General features: G+C 38.9%; 1 protein-coding gene across 4 annotated transcripts in view; it reads right to left on the reverse strand.

Annotated features, from left to right (window-relative positions):
- The window catches only part of VWA8 (von Willebrand factor A domain containing 8), a 401,096-nt gene that overhangs the window by 227,039 nt on the left and 146,505 nt on the right, over positions 1-27,552 (reverse strand). For all 4 annotated transcript variants that reach the window (XM_027557142.1, XM_027557141.1, XM_027557144.1 and 1 more), the window contains exon 21: positions 12,613-12,689. In XM_027557142.1, the coding sequence (XP_027412943.1) occupies positions 12,613-12,689 (77 nt within the window). The remainder of the gene's footprint in view (positions 1-12,612; positions 12,690-27,552) is intronic.

The following is a 27,552-nucleotide window of genomic DNA, read 5'->3' on the forward strand; positions in this document are numbered from 1 at the left end:
TCACTAAGCTACAGGCTCAGCCCTGCTCAGTTCCTGATTTCCTATTCTAAACAGGAAAGGAGATGCGCAACTTACTGATCTTGCTCAGAGAGGTTATAAATCTCCTAAGTCTCATCTATTTCTGCCTCTGTCCCCTCAATTACCTGACTATCACACCAACCTTCCCACTGGTGCTACTTCCCCCTGGGTCAGATTCAAGCTAGGTCTGGTATCTTCTGCTATTGGCTGGAGTCCTATTCCACACTATCATTAGTCCAAGTTCTCAGAAGCCCCGAGTTACTATAATTAGTAATCACTTATGGATCCATCATAGAGTAGGTCAGTTCAACCACTGAATCTCCAAGAGACAAAGCTGCTAAACTGTTATAATGTCTTGCTATAAATTTCAACACAAAAGATAGTTATTGCTTCCAAACTTATCCATTTACTAATTATCACATTACCCTATAGACATTTGTATATCATCTGGAGCAAGGAGATCAAACCAGTCAATCATAAAGGAAATCAGCCCTGAATATGCTTTGGAAGGACTGATGTTGAAGCTGAAGCTCCAATACTTTGGCCACTGATGCAAACAGCTGACTCACTGGAAAAGACCCTGATGCTGGGAAAGATTGAGGGCAAGTGGAGAAGGGGGTGACAGAGGATGAGATGGTTGGATGGCATCATTGTCTCGATGGACACAAATCTGAGCAAACTGTGGGAGACAGTGAAGGAAAGGCTGCTGCAGTTCATGGGGTTGCAGAGTTGGACACGACTTAGCAACTGAACAACAAACACAAGTATCGGTATTTTTCAGTTTATTGAATTATTTGTTTATTGCATATCTTCTCTTTACCACTAGAAGGAAAGCTTCATGAAAACAATGACTTTGACTTGTTCATTACTATATTTCTCAAGCCATAGAATATGACCTCAACATGACCTCAATAAAGGTCTCTGGTAGTAGATGCTGGTAGTGTCCTACCCAGATCTCCTTTGCCACCAAAGGCACTCATCCCACAGCTACCGCAGCATTGACTTCTAAAAGCTCATAGCTGCACCCTTGTCCAAAGAACTGTTTGCCACCAATGGGGAGTTCTTTGTCCAGAACTGCCTGGGTAGCTAGAGGTTCTCCTTCATGCTTCTCCTAAAGGGCTGCCTTTAACTAATGCCTCACAGATATGGGGGCAAAAAAGGCTGGCCCTCTGCTTCCAGGTGGGATAACCAAGTAGTTGCATTCATGCTCCAGAGCTCCCTATAAAGAGGCTGAGATGAGACTTTATCTAAACCCACCTCTTGTCCCCAGCCTTTTTATCCTGACTCCTTTACTTCCCCAAAAGTTTCACTTAAAAGCTCTGCCTCTAAAATTACTTACACAAACACTTTCATCACTGGCTCTTCTTCTAGAGTACCTGAAATCGGTATTTGTTGACTATCTGGATGCATAAATCAATAAAGTCAAAGGAAATAAAGAAATGATTCTTAGATTTTCCAGCAGTGCTCTTATCTCTTCTTGCACAAAACATTACAGATACATCTCCCTGGAGAGAAATAGTTAACGGAGTTGTGAGCTGAGCGATCCCATTAGGACACAAATCTATTGCTTATTTAAGCACCTCACCCCCTCTCCTTCTGCTCACCTTGTCACTGCTGGCATCATCTGAAGAGTCTGGCTACAACAGTATCTGGCTCACTTACAAGGGCCGGCACTTTATAAAGCTCAACAAAAACAACATTTTAGATCTTAACGAATTAAGAGATGGTTGGCAAGTATATGGCACCGCCCAAGATACTTCTTTACTCTGTTGGCTTACCTAAGGATGCTGCTGGGAGAAACCTGCAGGCAAGGCTGACTGGAGAGGTCCAGACAGAGGGAACGGGTGAAAGCGGCTGGGACATGATGTTAAGCATGTTAAGATAATCTGATATTGAAACAATTGTAATATTGTTTATTTTTATTACAAGTAAGGACTACAAGTTTTAAAAAATCACTCCCCCTAGCAGAGCATCACTGATTTTTACAACGGAGGGACTCAGACAGTAAAGAATATGACTACAATACAAAAGATCTGGGTTCGATCCATGGATAGGGAAGATCCCCTGAAGAAGGGAATGTCTACTCACTCCAGTACTCTGGCCTGGAAAATTCCATCGACAGAGGAGCCTGGTGGGCTACAGTCCATGGGGTCACAAAGAGTCAGACACGACTGAGCGACTAATACCTCAGCTTAATATGAATTTGCTTTATAAGTTAAAAACGCACACACACACATACAAAGGACTGGAAGGTTATAAACTAAACTGACAACAGTGATTGACTTGAAGGAGGGGAGATGAGATTAGCATGGTTGTTAAAGGTGGCTTTAGCTATTATTAGTGTTTTCTTTCTGCAAAAAGAAGAGTAGAGTCAAATTGGAGAAATATTCATAGTTGTTAAATATGAGCAACAAGTTTGGCTATGTTACGTGCTATATATTTGTATTTACATTTTTTGATTTTTGAAGTTTTTCTCAGACTAAAAAAAAGTACACAACACTTGAAAAGAATGTAGCTATTCTCTAGTGGCAAGGGATTTAACAAAACTAAGAAAAAATACACACTGCATCAGTGGTTCTCAAACTTATTCAGCTTGTGATTTAGGAAATAAAACTCCTGCTTGTTCCCAGTCTTTTCTTCTAAGACAGTCTAGAGCAGGCTGCTTGCTAGGATCTACAGCTGAGGGCTGGTCTGCAGCTCTGATTCACCCATTTCTATAACCTATTGTAACAACTGTTTGGTGGATGCACCCAGAGAACTGAAGCAGTCTGCCTGGGAGGAGCATCATGTGAAAGATCACAGGCACTGATCTAGTTTGTTTTTATGAATTACCTGGGTGACAGGAGAGAAAACAGCTGTTAAGTTTACTGATGATACCTCTCAGGGATCATCAATCCTAAAGCAAACAAACCCTGATCCTGGGAAAGATTAAGGGCAAGAGGAGAAGGGAGTGACAGGCTGAGATGCTTGGATGGCATCACAGACTCAATGGACATGAATCACCATTAAAGACTGAGCAACAACCCCTCAGGGAAGATGTGTTAAGAGACAAAGTAAGTTTAATAGTCTGGAGAACAGTGAAGAAAACAGAAAATTAAATTGATAAGGATATTACTATTGGGGAAAAAAGTGGGCAAATATGGAATAACTGGAAAGACTTTGGGATCAGGCTGGGCAAGGATTAGGAACGTGAAGTTAGAATCTTAAAAAATCAAGCTATTATATGTATAATGAAGTAAAAACATGTAAGGACTGCTTGGCCAGCAGTCTAAACACATGGCTAGTACTTTGGTGAGGTACCTACTGATGTGCTACCACCACTAAAGTAATGTTTGATCAGCGAGACAAAGTCAAGAAGCAGCACAGTACAGTGGCCAGAGCATAAGGCTGAAGCCAGATTATATGAAGCCAGCTGTGTGACCTCAGACAAGTGTTTCACCTCTGTGCTTCTGTACGAATCTGCAACAAAGAGGCGGTAATGGTGCTGATCTCAGCCAGTTGTGAGCAAAAACGAGTTACAATTCGAAAACCGTGTAGAACAGAGTAGCTAATATGTATGTGTTTTTTTTTTTATGAAAAAGCAAACATAATATAGGAATTTAGATGGATTTGGAGTTAAAAATTATTACAGATCTAAAGATCTGCATGGAAAAATTAGAGGTACTGGCATACTTCATTCTGTAAAAAAGTGGGGGGCAGTAGAAGACATTCTTAGTGGGAAAACTATTAACTGCTGATAAAAATGGGCCTAAAATAGCCTTTTCCAGTTAGTAATGGGGAAGATGAGACAGAAGGACTATCCTAGAACCTTTGACATCAGACATGCTTCCAGTTCTCCAGTCTTCTTATTAGTGCTAAGAAGGTCTTGATGGCTCAATCATAATTTTTTCCATAAGACTTCAAAAAAGCTTTTTGTTTTTCTATTTCCTCCTGATATATCTACTTTCCCTCTGGGACTTTGTGAATTTTAAAATTTATACTGTCACATTCAGTTTTCTTCAGACTGAGGAAAGCCTGATACGCTGAATTATGCTCTGCTTTTTAAAGCACGTCATCATTCACTCCAGGATATTCGTTGCGGAGAAGGTTGATGTTACAGTTTTACAATTCACTTTATCTCATTTGATTTCATGAAGAAAAAGTATACAAAAATATGAAAGGGGAAAAACAAGAGTTTTAACAACAACCATCTCCAATGTGATGCAGTAGTCCTCTCTTGCCCATTTTTATTTTATCCCCTCAGCCTCCATACAGTTATCAATCAAAAATTAGCCAGTTAAACCTGTTTCAGTAGGTCATTGCCAGTATGTTTGTTTGACCTCAACAATTTGATCTGCATGACTGCAATCACCCCCTCGTGTTCTCTGTGATTAAATCTCATCTATTTCTGATCTACTCACACACTGTGGTCCTAATGACCTTTCTTGCTTTAACTCCATCACATTGCATTCAGGATAAAATCCGACCTCAGCAAGGCCCATGAAGTCCCCACAAAGTCCCATGTCTTCCTCTTGGCATCAGCTCTCTACACACATACGTGCCACGCTACCTAAGCTGCCTCTCACTTCCTATTTTTAGACAGCTTGTTTTCAATATGTGCCATATATATATGGCATATGCCACCAACCATAATGACTTGTTCAGTGTTCTGCACTTAGAAGACTACTACTTATCCCTGAAGACTCAGTTTGAATGTCACCTTCTCCAGACCCCTTCCACCAAATCACACACATATACTCAGAGGATTGGGTACCTCTCTTCTAGGGTCCCACAGAACCTATGTATGTTTCTTTCTTGGCTTGTATACAACACTGTATCTTAAATGCTGCTGTACTGTTGCCCACTGACGGGCAAGCAAGGACATCTAGTCAATATCAATAGCATCATCTATACAGTCAGCCCTCCACACCCATAGGTTCTACATCTGAGGACTCAACTGACTGTGGATTGAAAACATTTGGGAAAAGAAACTCAAAATTCCAGAAAGCAAAAACTTGAATTTGCTGTGATCTACCCACTGTATATATATAGCATTTATATTGCATTTTTAACTATTTATAGAGCATTTACACTGCATTAGGTATTATAAGTAATTGGAGCCTGGTGGGCTGCCATCTATGGGGTTGCACAGAGTCGGACACGACTGAAGCAACTTAGCAGCAGCAGCAGCAGCAGAGATGGTTTCAAGTATATGGGAGGATATGTGTAGGCTATTTGCAAATACTATGCCACATATAAGGTACCTGAGCATCCCTGGATTTGGGTGTCCAAGGGAGTCCTGGAACCGATCCCCTACAGATACTAAGAACGTCTGTACATCATCAGTGCCCTAACAGCCCCTGGGAAACAACAGGAATCTAATAAACAAAAATCAGGTGAAATGAATTAATAAATAATAAATAAACCAGACTCCTGCCTTTAAAAAATTCCCTATTTAGCTAGGGAGACATGACTGGCAGAAAGGAGGAGATGGAAATAAGATACAGAAATTAACTACAATGCCATCTGGAGTGAGAGAAAGTGGGGTACATGGCAAGAAACTATTATTTATGAGTTAGCCTAAGTATTTAGGTGCCTAAAGTGTACAGATATTATGGTTTGTCCTTTTCATACTGCCTTAATTTTCACAACCATCTTGAAGGGTATTATTTTAATTTAGTAGGCAAGCAAATAAGGACTCAAGGAGTTCAAGACCACAAAAAGTTAATGGTAACGACATAATTTGTATTTAAAACCCATGTTCTTTCTACCTCAATGGTACAAATTCAGTCCTATGGAGTTTCAGAGGAGGGAAAAGTTACACCCAGAATGACAGATCAGAAAAGTTCCATGTAGAACTATCAGTGGACCAAATCTTGAAGGATTCTAGGAGAAATAGAGTGCGTTTTAGAGGGAAGAATAAAGACCGGCACAGATACAAGTTCAAAACTGGTCAGTAGGACGGAGAATAGTCAAGTCTGGAATAAGCTGAGCATACACTGGGAAAATCTCACAGAAGAGAAAACTGGGACTTCCCTGGTGGACCTGAGCACGCTATATTTACAATGGACACCAATATTAGAAAAATAAACAAGTACTTAGGTCATGCTAATGATTGGACCTGTGCCATCATCTCCATATATGAAGGGTAGCAGATTAAAAAAAAAAATCTGGTAACATATTTCAAAATTAAGGTAATTCTGATTTTAATTTTAATACAAAAGTGTACTTTTATCCAAGGAGGAAATATAGCTACAGAAATTGCCATATGAAGTTAATTTAATGTCAAATTATCATAACATTGTGAAAAAAGAAGTAAATAAATGCACTTCACAAATGTGAGTCATGTAGTCTCCTCTGAAATATGTACCATAAAAGTCATTACACGCATTAATCTTTAAAGTTATCTAAATCATACTCTTAGGGCAATCTTGATTTTAACAAAAAATATGAATTGCCTAGCTTGCTCATTTTATGAGATCTGATCTTAAAACATAAGATGGCCATCCTCAAAAGTATACTGGTAATAAGTTTTATTCATGCAAGTTTGGTGATGGTTTTACTTATCAAGATCATGTTTTTAATGACTCATAACTAATTTTGTTGGAATGACATCCATAAACTAAATTGAGTGTGACTGATTATTTAGATGGTAATATCACAAATCCATTAAAAGGAACCTAAAATAAACAGAGTTAATGACCTTAAGTAAGTTACTCATAGATCAGAGAAGTTCCGAACATTTTTTTCAACTGCTATTTTTAGGTTTTTTAAAACATATGTTTCTCTAACGACAATTTCATCAGATTAAGTTGTATGGTAAATATAGCCATTAAGTTGTACATAATAAAGAAAAAACTTTTCACAGTGAAAAGTCTTTCAAAACATATATTTTAAACAGAAATGGAGATTTTTTACTTCCAACTTTACATAATAAATTGAATATCAAATACTGACAAACAGAGGTATCCCAGTGCCTATTGAAGTGGATATTATATTTGTAATACTATCATCAATCAATGATATAGCAATGAGGGCTATAGCAAAAATAATAAAAATCTATCTGAAATTTTTACTACATTTTGAATTTAGACTTTTTCTTCATAGACAATGTATCCATATATTTATGTAGCCAAAATCAGAAATACCATGGGATATAATCAACATGCAATTCTTCACTATTATTTGTTATTTCTCAATGAAAGTATCAGAGACATTCTAGGCAGAAAGTAAAGCATGGTACAGTCAGCCCTCTGTATTCACAGTTTCTGCATCAATCAACCTCGAACTGAAAATATCTGGGACAACAAAAAATTCCAGAAGTTCCAAAAAGCAAAACGTGAATTTGTCATGTGGCAACTATTCACACTGCATTTATACTGTATTTACAATTTACATAGCATTTACATTGTATTGGCTTCCCTGGTGGCTCAGATGGTAAAGAGTCTGCCTGCAGAGCGGGAGACAGGGGTTCAATCCCTGGGTTGGGAACATCCCCTGGAGAAGGAAATAGCAACCCACTCCAGTATTCTTGCCTGGAAAATCCCATGGATGGAGGAGCCTGGTGGGCTACAGTTCATGGGGTCACAAAGAGTTGGACACAACTGAGCGATTTCACTCACTTACACTGTATTAGGTATTACAAGTAATCTAAAGATGATTTAAAGTATATGCAGGATGTGCACAAGTTATACGCAAATACTGCACCATTTTATACAAGAGACTTGAGTGAGCATCTGTGGGTTTTAGCACACATGGGGTCCTAAAATCAATCTACTAAAAATAATGGGGGACGACCTTATCTCTAATCTTCTAAACTTTCTACAGCATCGTGAATACTGTCTTCTTCTTTCCTATTTAAAGATACTAGAATACAGATCTGAAAGATGACCCTGCCCTCTTCTATTCAACAGAGATGAGAAAACTGAGACTCAAAAAGAGACTCCAATATAGACAGTTTCAAACACATATATAAAGGTTAAACACCAATTATTTAATCACTCATATAAAAAAGTTTAAAAATAAGCAGCAAATTAAATCCAAAGGAGACAAAAGGAAGGTATAATAAAATCAGATGTTATTGAAATAGAAAAGAAACACACAAAAGAGAGTCCCGACAGTGCCAAACCCTGGCTGCTTAAACAGAAACCCTGATAACTCCCTGGCAAAAGTGACCGTGAAAAACAGACAGAAGGTAAATAACCAACACCAGGAGTAAAAATGATATCATTACTGGGCCGAAGGACATCAAAATATCATAAAGCAACATTATAAACAAGTTTATGCCAATAACTAGATGACAAGGAATAATTCCTAGAAAAATAAGATCTATTAAAACGTCTTACAACTATTTAAGACAATGAATTATAAGCAAAAGGCCTATTTACAATGAATGTGATGGTGACACAGACTCAGGAATAATTACTAAGTATCTTATGTTTCTTTGCATCCTTTTTTGCTTATTGTATTAAGTAAACTTCATAATCCACCATCAGAATTAATTGAGCTAGCTCAGCCTAACATATCTTTCTTTAAAAATATTTTAATGTCCAATATACAGAAATTTAAAAACTGCCCCACCATTCAAAAGGAATCTCACATAAGTGACTTCTGTATTTCTGGGCATATTTTTAAGGGCACCACTAAACAGCCTGGACTAAACACAATACAACCAAAATGAAACAGATAAAACAGCACAAATTCTCCTAAGAATGAATAACTGCAATGCTCACTGTATCATCCTTAAAATGTAAAATACCAGTCTTGCTTTGTGTCCTGTGGCTCAAAAAGTAGAACTATGATATGTTACAAATGAAAGTTATTTAGGCAAAAACTAGCAAACTAGTTCAACATTTTGATTCTTTCATTATTTTCCCCAAACTTGGTCCATGTAGGAAGAAAAAACTGGTGAAAAGGCTTAAAGGTGGGGGAAACAAGGAGCTAATTTTTTAGATTCAGTGCAACATAAAAGATTGAAATAATTACAAATAAGAACAGTATTACAGCTCCTTAAAATAGGACTATGTTTCTTATTTCTTTCTATATCTGGAAAACACCTCGTCTTGTCATCTTGACATAGTAAATTAAAAAAAAAGAATATAAGGCATAATTCATACAAAGAAGAACTATGAAAACATACAAAAGTAGGTAAAAAGTTTTCCGAAGCTACGTTAAGTGAGGTATAAAAGCTTAGGAATTGAGGACCTACCTAGTCATCCCAGTTAAAATTATTAAATTAAAATTTGCTCAAATTTTGTTAAATTTATTCCTAAATGTTTTGTGCCTTATAGTAAGTATTTAAATACTTTAATTTCCCCATTGTCCATTGCTTTTATATAAAAATACAACTGATTCTGAAGATTGATCTTGTATCCTGTGACCTTGCTTAAGTTACTTACTAGTTGTGATAGTTTTTTTGATTTCTTATAATTTTCTATGTACATAATCATGCTGTCTCTAAATAAAGACAATTTAAATTCTTCTACTTAATCATATGTGCCCTTTATTATTTTTTCTTGCCTTACTGCACTGGCGAAGACCTCTAGCACAATGATGAACAATGAATATTCTTGCCTTTTCCCCAATCTTGGGTGGAAAGTATTTAGTTGTTTTTTTTTTTTTAACCGGTAAATACAAGTTAGTTATAGGTTTTTCATTGATGCCTCTTAACAGGTTGAGGAAGTTTCCAGCTATTTGTAATTTGCTGTAACATTTTATCATGAATGAACATTGCATTTTACCAAATTTTTTTTGTTTGTTGGCTTTTTTCCAGGGGGGCAGGGGCAATGACTGAAATGATTATATGGCTTTTCCTTTATGCTGTAAATAGAGTGGTTTACATTATTTGATTTCAAATGTTAAACCAACCTTACATTCCTGGGATTAAAACCCATTTGGTTATGATGCATTATCCTTTTTACATATTGTTGAGTTTGATTTGTTAATATTTGTTAAGAATTTTTCTATCTACACTCACAGAGAATACTGAACTGTAATTCTCTTATATTATACAGGTTTGCTGGTAAAAAAATACTCTGTTTTTATTCATCTAAAATGTCTATATTTCTAACAAATGTTTTGCCAGATATACTAATGTCTATTAACTTTTTATTCTTCTTTTGGCTGTTGAAAAACAACCATTTCACTGAATTGTGGTTACTCATGACAAGTCAGTGGTCATTTTTATGATTTCCCCCCATATGTAATATGCCTTATTTATTTATTTTTGCTGCCAGTTTTAAAGATTTCCTCTTTCAATTTTAAACAATTTGATTACAACATACTTTGCTATGGTTTCTTGCTTATCTTGCTTGAGGTTCATTGAGCTTCCTGGATTGGTGACTTAAAGCTTTTCACAAAATTTGGGAATTTTTCCATCAGTACATCTTCAAACAATATTCTGCCCTGGTCTTTGTCCCCCGTCTTTTCTTTTTTTGAGATTTTAATTGCCCATATGTGTGTGGTGTTGGAGAAGACTCTTGAGAGTCCCTTGGATTGCAAGGAGATCCAACCAGTCCATCCTAAAGGAGATCAGTCCTGGGTGTTCACTGGAAGGACTGATGCTGAAGCTGAAACTCCAATACTTTGGCCACCTCATGCGAAGAGCTGACTCACTGGAAAAGACCCTGATGCTGGAAGGGATTCGGGGCAGGAGGAGAAGGGGACGACAGAGGATGAGATGGCTGGATGGCATCACCAACTCGATGGACATGAGTTTGAGTGAACTCCGGGAGTTGGTGAACTCCGGGAGTTGGTGATGGACAGGGAGGCCTGGCATGCTGCGATTCATGGGTCGCAAAATGTTGGACAGGACTGAGCGACTGAACTGAACTGAGACTGCATTTTTAAGGTTGCTATTTCTATACTGAGAATTCCTAAGTATTCCCTCATTATGTTGATTCCCTCTTTACATGCTTGAACATATTTAAAGCAACTGTTTTACAGTCCTTGTCTGCTAACTCAATCATCTGTCATTTTGGGGTCTATTTCTATTAACCAATTTTCCTGCTTATTTGTATGTCTAATAATAGTCTATCAAATGCTTGATACTGTAAATGCTCTGTTGATAAATGTTTGGATTCTGTAGTCTTCTTTCATTCAATGGTAAGTTTGTTCAGCTAAGCAGCTAATTTACTTCTGAATCAGCTTAATTGTTTCCAACACATTTTCCCCCCAACATCTAACCCTTTCATTTTTAAAATCATTTTGTATGAGGAAAACTTACAAAATAGTGTTAAATAACAAACATCCTTTTTTTTTTTTTTTTTCAAGAGTTATTTTTAAACTTATTAAGGGAGGCATAGAATAGCTTTTACTCTAGGGACAGATTTATCCTACTTCTAAAGCATGGATTTCATAGGATATATCTTTGAATCCCAGGAGTAAGTTTAAGGAAGGCTCTTAGCCATGTGGGAGCTCTGGTAATTGCTCAGCTCACCGGTCTCTAGTGGCTGTTCCTTCACCAGTGCCTGTGAGTCACGTGGCCCTACTGGTAAAGAATCTGCCTGCCAGTGAAGGAGACATAAGAGACTCAGGTTTGACCCTGATTCAGGAAGATCCCCTGGAGGAGGGCATGGCCATCCACTCCATTATTGTTGCCTGCACAGTCCTACGGACAGAGGAGCCTGTTGGGCTACAGTCCATGGAGTCACAAAGACTCAGACCCAACTGAAGTGACTTGGCAGGCACACACGCACTGAGGTAGGACCAATCTGGTACCAGTAACTTCATCACAACCAGAGGGGTAAATGCCAAGAGGGAGTTTTTGACAATCACTCAGCTTTACTCTGGAACTCTTCTCTTTCGTCTTTGGTCCACTAACTTTACCTTCTTTCCTCCTACACTTTTCTCTCAAAAACACATCATTATCTAGTAAAAGGACTCAAAACAAAAATCAATTCTTGTAACTCAATCCAGGATTATTTCCACTACACAATATTTTTGTTAATCTCCTGGGATTAAAACAATAACAATTCAATCTAGTTTTAATTTGTTTATTACTTGGCATACTCCTGAATTTTTTTCTCTCTCCTTTGGTGGATCTGCGGCGTATTTTTTATTTTAGAAAGATTAAGAACAAGTTCATTGATAAAGCTAAAAACAATCCATGTTGAGAAAATCTATCTGATTAAAAGCTATCCCTGGACCAGCAAACCACACAAAACTAAATAATCCATAAAGTGTTTTCCAAGAGGCAAGAGTAATAATTGACTTCTTCATATTTTTGAGTTCCTTATCTCACACCTGAGATTCACACAGTTTACTGTTTCTCCTTGTGAGCTATGTTACTTTCCTGTTAGAGAGTGAGCTTAGTCTCTACATTCTTTTCTTCTAATTTAAGAGTCTTTATGTTAATGAAAACTACTCCCTGAATGCAATGTTCATCACTTTGTCCACAAAATATCTATTAATTCATGTTTATAAAGCATTAGTCACTTTAAAAATAAATTTTGCATGGTTTTATTACCTTTTAAAGAGACGAGAGATAAGGGCAGAAGGAAAAGAAATAAACTGGTATATTAAAAATGGGCCTTAAGAAAGTATTTTTAAATTGTACTAGGAGCAAAATAAATGATTAGAGCAGATCTTAAGAGGCTGTGGGTTTCACCCTCTTACCTGTGCAGCTGGATATACTCTCGGGGTCTGTTGAGCAGGTGAAGGAATCTATCAACAATCTTGTTTTTTCCTACACCCTGTAATTACACAGAAAGCATTAGACAAAAAAGAAACTTGTCTGGAGGTAAAACAAACCAGAATCATCTCCTACTGATAATCTGTCCTAGTTTATTGCTCAGTTCAGTTCAGTTCAGTTCAGTCACTCAGTCATGTCCGACTCTTTGCGACCCCATAAATTGCAGCACACCAGGCCTCCCTGTCCATCACCATCTCCTGGAGTTCACTCAAACTCACATCCATCGAGTCGGTGATGCCATCCAGCCATCTCATCCTCTGTCGTCCCCTTCTCCTCCTGCCCCTAATCCCTCCTAGCATCAGAGTCTTTTCCAATGAGTCAACTCTTCGCATGAGGTGGCCAAAGTGCTGGAGTTTCAGCTTTAGCATCATTCCTTCCAAAGAACACCCAGGGCTGATCTCCTTCAGAATGGACTGGTTGGATATCCTTGCAGTCCAAGGGACTCTCAAGACTATTCTCCAACACCACAGTTCAAAAGCATCAATTTTCTTCGGCGCTCAGCTTTCTTCACAGTCCAACTTTCACATCCATACATGACCACAGGAAAAACCATAGCCTTGACTAGATGGACCTTTGTTGGCAAAGTAATGTCTCTGCTTTTGAATATGCTATCCAGGTTGATCATAACTTTCCTTCCAAGGAGTAAGTGTCTTTTAATTTCATGGCTGCAGTCACCATCTGCAGTGAAGTTTATTGTTAATGTAAAGCAAACTAGTAAACATATACAGCACATCTTTTATGACATAGTTTTTTTTTTAACTGACTTCTAAATACACTAGCTCTAAGTTCTTCTTATTTAAAAGGAAATTCAAAATTATTTTTAAGCTTCTGCAAATTGTTTTTTATTTTCTGCTCTTTAATTTTACACTGAGGTGTAAATATTACAGCCAGAATATTACCTATTTCAGATTTAAAGAATGGCAGCAAAGGAAATCAAGTAAAAGTAAAAACAAAGACTTTTCTAATCCACTCTTTGGAATTGTGGTTTTTAGTTATATAAAGATAAATACAACACTGTACTTCTTTTGCGTTAATTAAACACTAATTTCTTCTCCTTTTATCCTACTTTCGAGTTTTTTAAGATCTTGGAAACCTGAAATTATAATCAGGGTTTAAGCCTCAACTGTATCTTCTCTTCTTAGAAATGCCCTCATTTTCTCCGAGTTTACTGACACCAAGGTTGCTATCCTTTCGTAGAGGACGAGCTGTTAAAAATGGAATCCACTCCCACGCTATTGCTCCATTTCAAAGTTCTCACTTAGAGGTGGACCACTCTATTAATGGGATGTAAAACTTCTAAAAAGTGGGTTGGGTGGGAAGAGTAGAAGTGGTTTTAAAAGCTGCGTTTTGTAACATATGTTGTAGCAATAAAAGTACCTTTATTGATTTCTTACACTGTCCACAGTCAAATATATGGTACAAAGCTATACAGGCTTTAAATGGCATGTTGCAATACACACAAAATTTTAAATAAATAAGTTCAGACAAACAAAATGGGTGTTAATTATATCAGCTCTGTGCAATTCAAGAAACCTAGAGAAAAACAAATATCATAAATGCACTGTACTGTCAGAAACACAAAGGGTTTCTTAAAAGAACAAGCCATGAAAAACCACTGTGGGGAGCTCATGCTCCCTCCCCGCTTCCAAGATCAGATTCCCCCTTGCTCGTTCAAATTCCTCCTGAGCAATCTCAGGAGCTTGTTGTGGTTGTGTTGTATTGGTCGCTCAGTCGTGACTGACTCTTTGTGACCCCAAGGACTGTAGCCTGCCAGGCTCCTCTGTCCATGGGATTTCCCAGGCAAGAATACTGGAGTGGGTTGCCATTACAAGCCCTATAAATGTAGGATGCAATGTGAAGTCCCTGGCTGCCACTAAGAGGCTCCTTTGCTATGTCTTCTTTCAATGTGTTAAAAAGAAAATTCAACTGAGCAAACTTTACAAATCTTATTGACCTTATTCAATGATTCATGAATCTAGAAGATAGAAAGGAGAAGCACAAGGGAAGAGACTTTCATAAGCAAAAGGGAGGACAAAGAAGTTCTACTAGAAAAATCGTTACAGTAGGTTGTGACATGGAGAAGGCAATGGCACCCACTCCAGTACTCTGCCTGGAAAATCCCATGGACGGAGGAGCCCAGTAGGCTGCAGTTCATGGGGTTGCTAAGAGTCGGACACGACTGAGCGACTTCACTTTCACTTTTCACTTTCATGCATTGGAGGAGGAAATGGCAACCCACTCCAGTATTCTTGCCTGGAGAATCCCAGGGACAGGGGAGCCTGGTGGGCTGCCGTCTATGGGGTCGCACAGAGTCGGACACGACTGAAGCGACTTAGCAGCAGCAGCAGCAGAAGCAGGTTGTGACAAGGTCACTTTCCTCAGGGGTCTCTTGGGCCAGTGACCTCATCAGTGCCGACCAGGTGATCCTCATTTACGGGTTTAAGAGTCCATTTCTGGGAGAGGCTGAAACTATAATCAAGGTAAATCTGGGTTTTGTGATGAGAGTTTAGTGTAAGGGACTCCATTTGGGGCTAGTTACTTTTGGGGGCTGTGTTACTTTTAACACATTTCAGAGTCTTCCGAACTCCAGCCTCATCTGTCTCCTGGCTCCATATACTCTCTCTGGGAATCTCACCTACTCCCTTCACTTCAATCGTCTCATGTAGCTCACATGTCTCTCCCAAGCCCCAGCTGAGATGAGATCTCCTGTTTCGAATTGTCAACTGAGCTTCTGTACCAGACGTTCATACTAAACTCATTATGCTTCCACCAAAACCAACTCTGCTTTCTTTTTAACCCACTCTTAACAGTATGGCCTCATACCCAGTTGGTCAATGAAGGAGTCTCAGAATGTTTTTGACTACTGTATTTTTTCCCTGCTCCATTCAAAACGTCACTAGAATCTCTGTAGTTTCGATTTGCAAAACTTTTCCTTCCTTCCTTTCTCCCTCCCTCCCTCCTCTCCTTCCTTTTTCCCTCCCTCCTTCTCTTTTCTTCCTTTTATTTCCTTACACTCCTTTCTCCTCCACTTCTCTCTTTCCTCCCTCCCTTCCTTCCTTCCATATCACCTTTGTCTAATTTATCAACCTTTTTAGCACCTAATGTTCTAGGTATTGTACTAGCTGAGTGGGATACAATGATACATAACTACAACCCCTGACCACATTCGTAGCTTACAACCCAGTAGGAAACAGACAATGAAACAAACAAAATACAGTAAGCCTCCTACATACAAACTTTCAAGTTGTGAACACTCACAGATGCAAATGTGTTTGCATGTCCACTGACATAAACGAGTCCAGATGTCTGGTGTACACTGCCACATGCATGCATCCTCTGTATGTGGTTGTGATGTTGTGTACTTTACTGTAAAAAGTACAGTATCTTTATGTCAAGCCCAAAAGTATAAAAGCAGCAGTATACAGCTGATTGTGATAGTTGGGTACCAAGGCTAACTTTGCTGTGTGTGCATGCTAAATCCTTTCCATTGTGTCCGACTCTCTGTGACCCTGTGGACTGTAGCCCTCCAGGTTCCTCTGTCCATGGGATTCTCTAGGCAAGAATACTAGAGTGGGTTACTATTCCCTCCTCCAGGGGACCTTCCCAACCCAGGGATAGAACCTGTGTCTCCTGCAACTCCTGCATTGCAGGCAGATTCTTTACCCGAGCCACCAGGGAAGGCCTTAGCTTTGTTGTACTTATAAACAAATTGGACTTATGAATGAGCTCTCTCAGAACAGAACTCATTTGTATGCAGAGAACTTACTGTAGATGTACATGTGATGTGTTCTGCTATGGAACATCCAAAGGTCTTGAAGATTTAACCAAAGGCTCAGGAAGTCCCACTATGCACAGTGATATTTCAGTTGAAATATCAAGGAATTAAAGAGGTTATGGGAAGGAGGAGAAACAGGAGTGTTCCAGGCAGAGAGAACAGTATGTGTAAAGACTTGGGGCACTAGAGAGCTGGAGCACGGACAGGTCCAGGTGAAGCCAAGGAGCAGGAGTGAGGAAGGGAATAATAAGGAACAAGCCTGGAGCAGGAGGCAGGGTCTAGCTCGGGCAGTCCTGGAAGCCAGGTGAGAGTTTGGATTGTTTCCCAACAGCACCAAAAGGCCGCTGAAGTAGAGGGGTAACAGGATCAGATTTTCACTTTAGGAAAATCATTCTGGTGAAATGCCAGGACAGAGAACAAGACTGAAAGCAAAGGAAAGCAATTTGGAAACTTTTTAACAAACTCAGACCAGAGATGGTGGTGGCTTCAAGTAAGGAGCTGAGAGATATGAATGTACTTAAGAGATAGTTAGGGGAAAGGACTAACAAGATCTGAGGATGAACTGGATGTGAGGTGAGAGAAATAAACCTTTCTGTCTTGGGCAACAAGGTGGAACATGATGCTACTTAAAGACACATGAAACTGGGAGTTGAGGTGCCTTTGCTGGGTAGGGAGGGAAGTCTAGTATTAAAAAAAGGCAGTTTAACTTTGGAAAGACTGACTCTGCCCTGCCAGCTTCACACATCTGCTCCTGCCTCTCTGACTCACTGTCACTGCTCCAGGGCAGCCCATCATTGTGCTCAGACTCCTAGAAAGGGTCCTCGTGGGCCTCCCGCCTCTAGATTTACAACTGGCCAGTCCACCATTTGTTTAGTTATTTTTCTTAAACAGAGATCTCATCAGGTCATTTCTGGCTTCATTTTAAAAGCTCCAATAATTCGTTCGAGGAAATGCTAAAAGCATAACCCAGGAAGGAATTTCTGTAAATATCCTGAACAAAATGAGACAGTTACAGCGATCTGTTCTTTCCAACCACAGTTTTCGCCTACAACAAAAAAATCCTGAGGATTACTTTAATTGAATAAATACATAAATAGTATCTTATTTTTCCATTACAAAAGCCACACGGACTCATTTTTCTCAACGAGAAGTTTAGAAAACAAAAAAACTACCCAAAGTGCAATTGTCAAAATAAATCTGCTGCCATTTTCATTTTGTTCCTGTGGATATTTATCTTTACTTACTAATCATTATCCTATATACACAATGTGTATCCTTTAATAAAAATTGGCGCAAAATAAATAGCTTTTACATCACACTTGACTCTTTTGGAAGATAATATTTAGTCGGGAAGATCCCCTGGAGGGGAAAATGGCAATCTGTTTTGAGGATTTTTGCCTAGGAAATCCCACTGAAGAAGGAGCCTGGTAGGCTACAGTCCGTGGGGTCCCAAGAGTCAGACACGACTGAGCAACGAACAACAACAACAAAAGGGAATGAAAATTTTCATTTAAAATTTTCTGTGGAATGAGAGATGATAAAAAAACTACAAATTGTCTCAAAAGGATGATGCTTTCTCTTATCATTACTCTTTTGTCTCATCATATTCTTTGTGACAGGTACTAGAAAGAAGGACCTTTACAGAGCTGGGAGTTGGATGGCTCTTTGACTACAGGGTTAGGAGGAGGAATGATTCTGTTAAGCCCCTAAAGACAGGAGGAAAACATACTTTAATTTATTAAATATTTTAAAATAAAATAAATATTTAAAATAAAATTTGAGGAAAGAACAGAAGAAAAGGAAACGGGAGTCGTATAGTTTGCTCTTGCTGAAGGAGGGAGAAACCTCTTCCAGCAACATTCTGCTCCCTTTGGGACAACAAAGAGGAGGAACCTGACGTTTTTCGAGTCTTCTGCTACATGCCTACCAGCCCTTCCAGTGCTTCACCACCCACACCCTCACGCCAGCCATGTCAGTGGGAGGTAACTCTTCTGTCTTGGAGAAAAGCAAACTTAAGTTCAGAGCTTCCCCAGTGGCTCAGTGCTAAAGAATCACCTGCAATGCAGGAGACAAAGGAGACATGGGTTCAATTCTTGTGTCAGGAAGATCCCTGGGAGAAGGGGACGATTACCCACTGCAGTATTCTTGCCTGGGAAATCCAATGGACAGAGGAGCCTGGTGGGCTACAGTCCATGGGGTCGCAAAGAGTTGGACACAACTCTGATGCTCAGTTGTGTCCAACTCTTTGCGACCCCATGGACTGCAGCACACCAGGCTTCCCTGTCCATCACCAACCTTCCCGGATCTTGCTCAGACTCATGTCCATCAAGTCACTGATGCCATCCAACCATCTCATCCTGTCATCCACTTCTCCACCTGCCTTCAACCTTTCTCAGCATCAGGGTCTTTTCAAATGAGTGAGTTCTTCTCATCAGGTGGCCAAAGCACTGGAGCTTCAGCTTCAGCATCAGTCCTTCCAATGAATATTTAGGACTGATTTTCTTTAGGATTGATTGGTTTGATCTCCTTGCAGTCCAAGGGACTCTCAAGAGTCTTCTCCAACACCACAGTTCAAAAGCATCAGTTCTTTGGCACTCAGCTTTCCTTATGGTCCAACTCTCACATCCAAACATGACTACTGGAAAAATCATAGCTTTGACTAGATGGATCTTTGTCAGCAAAGTAATGTCTCTGCTTTTCAATATGCTGTCTAGGTTGGTCATAGCTTTTCTTCCAAGAAGCAAGCAAGCATCTTTTAATTTCATGGCTGCAGTACCCATCTACAGTGATTTTGGAGCCCCAAAAACAAAGTCTATCACTGTTTTCATTTTTTCCCCATCTATTTGCCATGAAGTGATGGGACCAGATGCCATGATCTTCATTTTTTGAATGCTGAGTCTCAAGCCAGGTTTTTCACTCTCCTCTTTCACTTTCATCAAGAGGCTCTTTAGTTCCTCTTCACTTTCTGCCATAAGGGTGGTGTTATCTGCATATCTGAGGTTATTGATATTTCTCCTGGCAATCTTGATTCCATCTTGTGCTTCATCCAGCCCAGAATTTTGCATGATGTACTCTGCATATAAGTTAAATAAGTAGGGTGACAACATACGGCCTTGACGTACTCCTTTCCCAATTTGGAACCAGTCTGTTGGTCCATGTCTGGTTCTAGCTGTTGCTTCTTGATGTGCATACAGATATCTCAGGAGGCAGGTCAGGTGGTCTGGTATTCCCATCTCTTGAGGAATTTTTCACAGTTTATTGTGATCCACACAGTCAAAGGCTTTGGCGTAGTCAATAAAGCAGAAATAGATGTTTTTCTGGAACACTGTTGCTTTTTCTATGCTGCAACGGATGTTGGCAATTTGATCTCTGGTTCCTCTGCCTTTTCTAAATCCAGCTTGAACATCTGGATGTTCACGGTTCATGTACTGTTGAAGCCTGGCTTGGAGAATTTTGAGTATTACTTTGCTAGCACGTCAGATGAGTGCAAGTATGTGAACATTCTCTGGCATTGCTTTTCCTAGGGATTAGAATGAAAACTGACCTTCTCTAGTCCTGTGGCCATTGCTGAGTTTTCCAGATTCGCTGGCATATTGAGTGCAGCACTTTTCACAGCATCATCTTTTAGGATTTGAAATAGCTCAGTTGGAATTCCACCGCCTCCACTAGCTTTGTTCATAGGGATGCTTCCTAAGGCCCACTTGACTTCACACTTCAGGACGTCTGGCTCCAGATGAGTGATCACATGATCGTGGCTATCTGGGTCATGAAGATCTTTTTTGTTTAGTTCTTCTGTGTATTCTTATCAACTCTTCTTAATATCTTCTGCTTCTGTTAGGTTCATACCATTTTTGTCCTTTTATTGAGCCCAACTTTGCATTAAATTCCCTTGGTATTTCTAATTTTTTTTGAAGAGCTCTATAGTCTTTTCCATTCTATTGTTTTCCTCTATTTCTTTGCATTGATCACTGAGGAAGGCTTTCTTATCTCTCCTTGTTATTCTTTGGAACTCTGAATTCAGATGGGTATGTCTTTCCTTTTCTCCTTTGCCTTTCACTTCTCTTCTTTTCTCAGCTATTTGTAAGGACTTCTCAGACAACCATTTTGCCATTTTGCATTTCTTTCTTGGGGATGGTCTTGATCCCTGCCTCCTGTACAATGTCACGAACCTTTATCCATAGTTCTTCAGGCACTCTGTCTATCATATCTGAGCATGCAAGCACACAAACTTAAGTTCTAAGCAGTTAGGATCCTGCAAACAATGGGATTTTAAAGGCAAATTCACTCTGACTTAAAAGAGGGGGCTGTTCTCTGCTTCACTATATTGCAGAACAGAATGTCAGGAGGTAGTCTCCCTGAATTGCTTTATATGCAAGTTTATTATTCTAATGTTGTGGAGTCATAAATCAGTTACTCAAAGATTATAAAACAGCCTAAAACATGTGTCCAGGAACTCCCTGTGTGCAAGGTCCAGAAGGGAGAAGGTGAGGAAGTCAATTTTTCTTTCTTCTGCAGTAATTTTTAAGATGGTCTCCAAGTGAGTGTTTGCTTGCCTGGCTAGTGTTCAGCTTGCCACGTGCTCTCTGAAGCATCTTAACTTTTGGCCTTCCCTCCAGTTCCTCCTAATTCTTCAATAACTTTCATAGAGTTGGCTCCATTTGTATAAAATCTAAAGCTTTTTTTCATAGGGTCCTAATTTTCCTTAGAAACACTAATTGTATGAATGTCATCGACAAATACCAATTGCAGTCAAATATAACAACTAAAAAGCTAGTATTTCAGTAGCATTAGGAGAAATAAATTGCTTTTTTAAAATAACCATAAAGTTTTCATCAAATGTTGAAACTTTTAATTCTTTGTCTAAAATGCCTGAAAATATACTTATTATACAAGTAGTTGGGAGACTCAATCAATCCTCCTTAATCTGTCTCAGGTAGAGGTTTCTACCACCATCTTCATTCATTTGAATAAAGAGGGCCTAGACAAGCTGATCTCCAAACACGATCTTATTCTAGTAGTTTTTAATACAGTAACACAGTGAGAGGTCCCTGCTTTAGGAATCACTGGAAATTTCTTATCTTCCAAATTCTCTCAGTGAACATACATTATTTATGTATCCAGAAAAAAGAACTAAAGTGCACAGTGAACAGTTCCAAACAGCTGCATAAACAGGTTCCCTGTAACAGATCCAGAAACAGTACCTGAAAGTCAGGCAAAACAACACACCTTTCGATTGCACTACTCGTTTGCATGGCTTTAAAACACACTGATAAAGCTTCCTGGCAAAGTCAAAAGCTCCTTTTCAAACAGGAATAATAAAATCCACATCCCTGAAATTTCCCTTTGAAATCATGTGCTGCTGTAAATGGCAAAGTTAGACTCTTTGGTAGTTTCATCACTTGGTATAACCAAAGCAGCCAAGATAAATACTGTGGGGGGAAAAAATCAATGTGCTTACAAGAGCAATATACAGATTCAGAACAAAGGCAAGAAAAACACTCCTAAAAAACACTGGATGGATAAACTGAAGATCAAAGAGAACACGCGGGCTTCCCTGGTGGCTCAGTGGTAAAGAACCTGCCTGCCAATGCAGAAGACACTGGTTCAGTCCCTCAGTTGGGAAGAGCCACTGGAGGAGGAAATGGTAGCTCACTCCAGTATTCTTGCCTGGGAAATCCCATGGGCAGAGGAGCCTGGCGGGCTACAGTCCATGGTGTCATTAAGGAGTCGGACACGTCTTAGTGACTGAACAGCAGCAAGAGAGAGTGTGCAGCACAGCAAAGAATTTCCATATTGTACTTTAGGCAACTCCATAGCAAGAGGTTTCAGAAGGGACACAAGATAATATGATATCAAATAAAGATATCATTATGCTTGATGAAACCAAATATTGTATAGCCTTGGGACTCCTAAGCACTGTAGCTATGAGAAGCACGGCACACTTTGTTATCAAATTCCCTGCTGCCACTAGCAGCTGGGGACACAGGCGGGGAAGTCTGGACAAGCTGTTCCGTCCGTCTACAGACGTTAGACAATCATTCTGGCGTAGCAACACGGTGTGCTTCTGATGCTACACGGCAACAATCTGCCCCTGCACAGTTCAGACGGTTAATTAACAAAATCCACACGCTCTTTAATTTTGGCAATAAAATATTCACAGTATCTCAATATTAAATAATTCAACAAACATTTACTAAGCCCATACCAGACAAAAACTAAATCTGTTCGTTATAAGCCTCTAATTAACAGATGGTATGAGATACAAAGGATTATATAGAATTACATAGTAACAATGTGTATAGAGTCCTCCTTAGTCAGTATTAAATATATGCTTACTGATTTTCACAGTGTATAAAAGATTTCAAAATTAAATGCTATGAAAATTCAGGGGGAAATTAACAATTTTTTTAATTGTTGGGAAGTAATTCAGACAGAAATTTCTAGTCTGGAAGAAATGAATATGGTTTCATTGCATTATGTAAATTAATTAAGAAGTGAAATTGGGTTGATGAAATTTACTTTAGAAAATACTTCCTCACTGTAAGTTCATCGATATTGGTATAATTTTGATACAATGTTTATATTCATGAAAGTGGGTCAATATCTCTCAGGATAAAGAGAATAGGAGAATGTATCTTTCAACTTTCAAAGGGACTCAGGAGGTACATCAACTGAAGTGTCCACTCTTGTTTGGCTGCTGATGGAAACAAACCAACTGCAAAGTGACACTGGGGAGAACTGAGGAAAACCGAACGTAGGCTATCAGTGTATATTAAGGGGTATTGTTAATTTGTTAGGTGTAATGATCAGATTGTGGTTATGTAAGAGATAAAAACTAAGATAGTATAAGAAAAATCCATTATGTAAAAGTATGGTCTTTTAAAAGACAACATATAGATAATATGTTCAACACAGATTAAAACAAGATGAACACAATTCTGGTAATTGTTGAAACAAAGTTATGGGGACAAAGGAGTTCATTATATACTCTACTTTTTATAGAATATATTTTATAATTTCATAATAGAAAAATTCAAAATGCCCTGAACTCTGTATGTAAAGCATAGCTCCTGGCCTATTATAAGCACTGAATATAAGTTAGCTATTACATATTATTATTGTTGTTGCTATTGCTGCTGTATTACTAGTATAAGAATTTGTGTGTGTGGGTGCTAAGTCACTTCAGTCGTGTCCAACTCTTTGCAACGCTATGGACTGTAGCTCACCAGGCTCCTCTAACCATGGGATTTTCCAGGCAAGTATACTGGAGTGGACTGCCATTTCCTACTCCAGGGGATCCTCCGGACCCAGGGATCAAACCCACATCTCTTGTGTCTTCTGCATTGGCGGGTATGTTCTTTATCATGAGGGCCACCTGGAAAATCATGGTATGGTGGAAAAAAAGCATGAGCTTGGAAGATGTGAGTCCTAACTCAGCCATTAATTAGCTATGTGATCTGGAGCAGATATTGAAACTTTTTGAGCTTCAGTCTATTTGTCAAGTATGGAAAATAAAAATATTTATTTCAAAGGGTTTCCATAGAACTACATGAAATGATTTTTAAAAGTATATTGGAAATTGTAAAACATACAATTATTACCATTTTTAATCCTTGCTCATAAGAAACTTGTAATTCAATTATAGGTGAAATTTAAAAATCAAAACAACTTTAAGAGAAAAATGAATTAAACACTGATAAAATACTATAAATGTTCCAAGGAAAACAAGATTATTTCTATTTGGGGGAGACTAAGACAAGCTTCACAGGGGGAAAAAAAATCTGAGCTCTTGAAAACTACAGGATTTTCACAGGGAAAGATGAGAGGAAGAAGTTCATATGAAGCAAACAATATGTAAAATGGCTGGGAGAATAGAAAGGCATCATGTACTTGCGTGTGTGCTAAGCGGCTTCAGTCATGTCTGGCTCTGAAACCCTATGCACTGTAGCCTGCCAGGCTCCTCTGGCCATGGGATTCACCAGGCAAGAATACTGGCGTGGGTTGCCATGCCCTCCTCCAGGCAATCTTCCTGACTGAGGGATCAAACCCATGTCTCTTATGTCTCCTGCACTGGCAGGCAGGTTCTTTACCACTAGCACCACCTGGGGAGCTCACCGCGTACTCAGGAAGGGTAAGAAACTCTGACTTGGAAGAACTAGAACTACAAAAGAGGTTTGGAGACAGGTCATAGGTTTTTTTGAGCGTTTCTCTTTGAAAGAGATTTTATCAGATAGGCAAGGGGAGCCATTTCGGCTTTCAGGAGGAAAATAAAATTAACAGATGCTAAGATAAATCACTGCAGATGGTGACTGCAGCCATGAAATTACAAGATGCTTACTCCTTGGAATAAAAGTTATGACCAACCTAGATAGCATACTGAAAAGCAGAGACATTACTTTGCCAACAAAGGTCCATCTAGTCAAGGCTATGGTTTTTCCTGTGGTCATGTATGGATGTGAGAGTTGGACTGGGAAGAAAGCTGAGCGCCGAAGAATTGATGCTTTTGATCTGTGGTGTTGGAGAAGACTCTTGAGAGTCTTGGACTGCAAGGAGATCCAACCAGTCCATTCTGAAGGAGATCAGCCCTGGGTGTTCTTTGGATTTGGCCACCTCGTGTGAAGAGTTGACTCATTGGAAAAGACTCTGATGCTGAGAGGGATTGGGGGCAGGAGGAGAAGGGGATGAAAGAGGATGAGATGGCTGGATGGCATCACTGACTCGATGGACGTGAGTCTGAGTGAACTCTGGGAGTTGGTGATGGACAGGGAGGCCTGGCGTGCTTCGATTCATGGGGTCGCAAAGAGTTGGACACGACTGAGCAACTGAACTGAATTGAACTGAAGACTGATCTCAGTGTTGATAGATTAGAAAGTGCCATGGAATTGTAAAGAGTACCCACAGAATCAGTACTCTAAAAACACGAAACACATGAAAGTCAGAGACTGAGAAGGCATCTCCTATGAAAATCAGCCAGAGCTCACTTTTTGTTTGATAAGGATAATATATTAGAATTTTGGTAAAGGTAAAAAATATAGACTCTGGAATACAAGCAGAGCCTAAGTATGAAAATTTCACCAGAGTGCTATTATTTGGTAAAATCATACAGAGGGTCCACTTTAAGTGAAAAACAAAAAAGGAAAAAAAAAAAGTTGACAAATCTAGCACATCATTGGACTATATTCACCTAGAAGCAATTGTGAATTATTAACTGTCTTATTAAATACAAATTAAATTCTGATGATTTGCTTTGCAATTTAACATCACAAATGAGAAAACATTACTATATGCAGATGATTAAACTTTTACTTTGTAAAACAAATACTATATATTTTTAAAACAATTCTTATATAAGGGGGGTACCTATGCATTTTAGAACACTGCATTACTAAACTATTTCTTCCTTCAAATATCTGATAAAATGCAACTACTTCTCCAAATCCAAGTGTCCTTATTTAGAAACAGAAGGTTATTTATTTTGACCATGCCGTGTGGCATGGGGATCTTAGCTCCCCAAGCAGGGATCGACCTCGTGGCCCCTACAGTGGAAGCGCAGTCTTAACCACTGGACCACCAGAGAAGTCCCCAGAAGTTTATTCTTAAGGAGTTTTTAAACAACAAAAAAAATTATGCACCTATCAGCTAAATCTATAACCCAAAAAATTCACCATGAATACTTGGTATTTCAAATACAATAAAGCTCTACAAACCAAAAGAAAGTAATATACGGGGAGGAAGAAAGCGTATTCTTTTTTTTCTCACTGTTTTAATTTATTAATTGAAGGATAATTGCTTTATAGAATGTTGTTTTTTTCTGCCAAACCTCAACATGAATCAGCCATAGGTATACATACATCCCCTCCCTTTTGAGCCTCCCTCCCATCGCCCTTCCCATCCCACCTCTCTAGGTGGATAAAGAGCCCCTGTTTGAGTTCCCTGAGCCATACAGCAAATTCCTGTTGGCTATCTATTTTACATATGGTAATGCAAGTTTCCATGTTACTCTTTTCTTTCTTTTTTTTTTCTGTAAAGTTGTTTATTTTTATTTTTTAATTTTATTTTATTTTTAAACTTTACATAATTGTATTAGAGAATGGAACTGGAGGAATCAACCTACCTGACTTCAGGCTCTACTACAAAGCCACAGTCATCAAGACAGTATGGTACTGGCACAAAGACAGAAATATAGATCAATGGAATAAAATAGAAAGCCCAGAGATAAATCCACGCACATATGGACACCTTATCTTTGACAAAGGAGGCAAGAATATACAATGGATTAAAGACAATCTCTTTAACAAGTGGTGCTGGGAAATCTGGTCAACCACTTGTAAAAGAATGAAACTAGACCACTTTCTAACACCATACACAAAAATAAACTCAAAATGGATTAAAGATCTAAACATAAGACCAGAAACTATAAAACTCCTAGAGGAGAACATAGGCAAAACACTCTCCGACATACATCACAGCAGGATCCTCTATGACCCACCTCCCAGAATATTGGAAATAAAATCAAAAATAAACAAATGGGATCTAATTAACCTTAAAAGCTTCTGCACATCAAAGGAAACTATTAGCAAGGTGAAAAGACAGCCTTCAGAATGGGAGAAAATAATAGCAAATGAAGCAACTGACAAACAACTAATCTCAAAAATATACAAGCAACTCCTACAGCTCAACTCCAGAAAAATAAACGACCCAATCAAAAAATGGGCCAAAGAACTAAATAGACATTTCTCCAAAGAAGACATACAGATGGCTAACAAACACATGAAAAGATGCTCAACATCACTCATTATCAGAGAAATGCAAATCAAAACCACTATGAGGTACCATGTTACTCTTTTCGATACATCTCACCCTCTCCTCTCCTCTCCCCATGCGCACAAGTCTATTTTCTATGTAGAAAGCTTATTCCTGAAGAGAGCTGTGATGATAAAAGCATCACTGGCTTGAAAGTAAATAGCCATTTCTCTTTTTTACTGTCAGGAAAGCTGAAATAAATAGAAAGTCATGTTACGATTTTTTAAAAAACCCAGCATGAAACTAATTGCATGAAAGGTACATGTAACGTTATAATTACAGTAAG

Source organism: Bos indicus x Bos taurus, chromosome 12, assembly GCF_003369695.1.
Source record: "Bos indicus x Bos taurus breed Angus x Brahman F1 hybrid chromosome 12, Bos_hybrid_MaternalHap_v2.0, whole genome shotgun sequence".
Classification (NCBI taxonomy): Eukaryota; Metazoa; Chordata; class Mammalia; order Artiodactyla; family Bovidae; genus Bos; species Bos indicus x Bos taurus.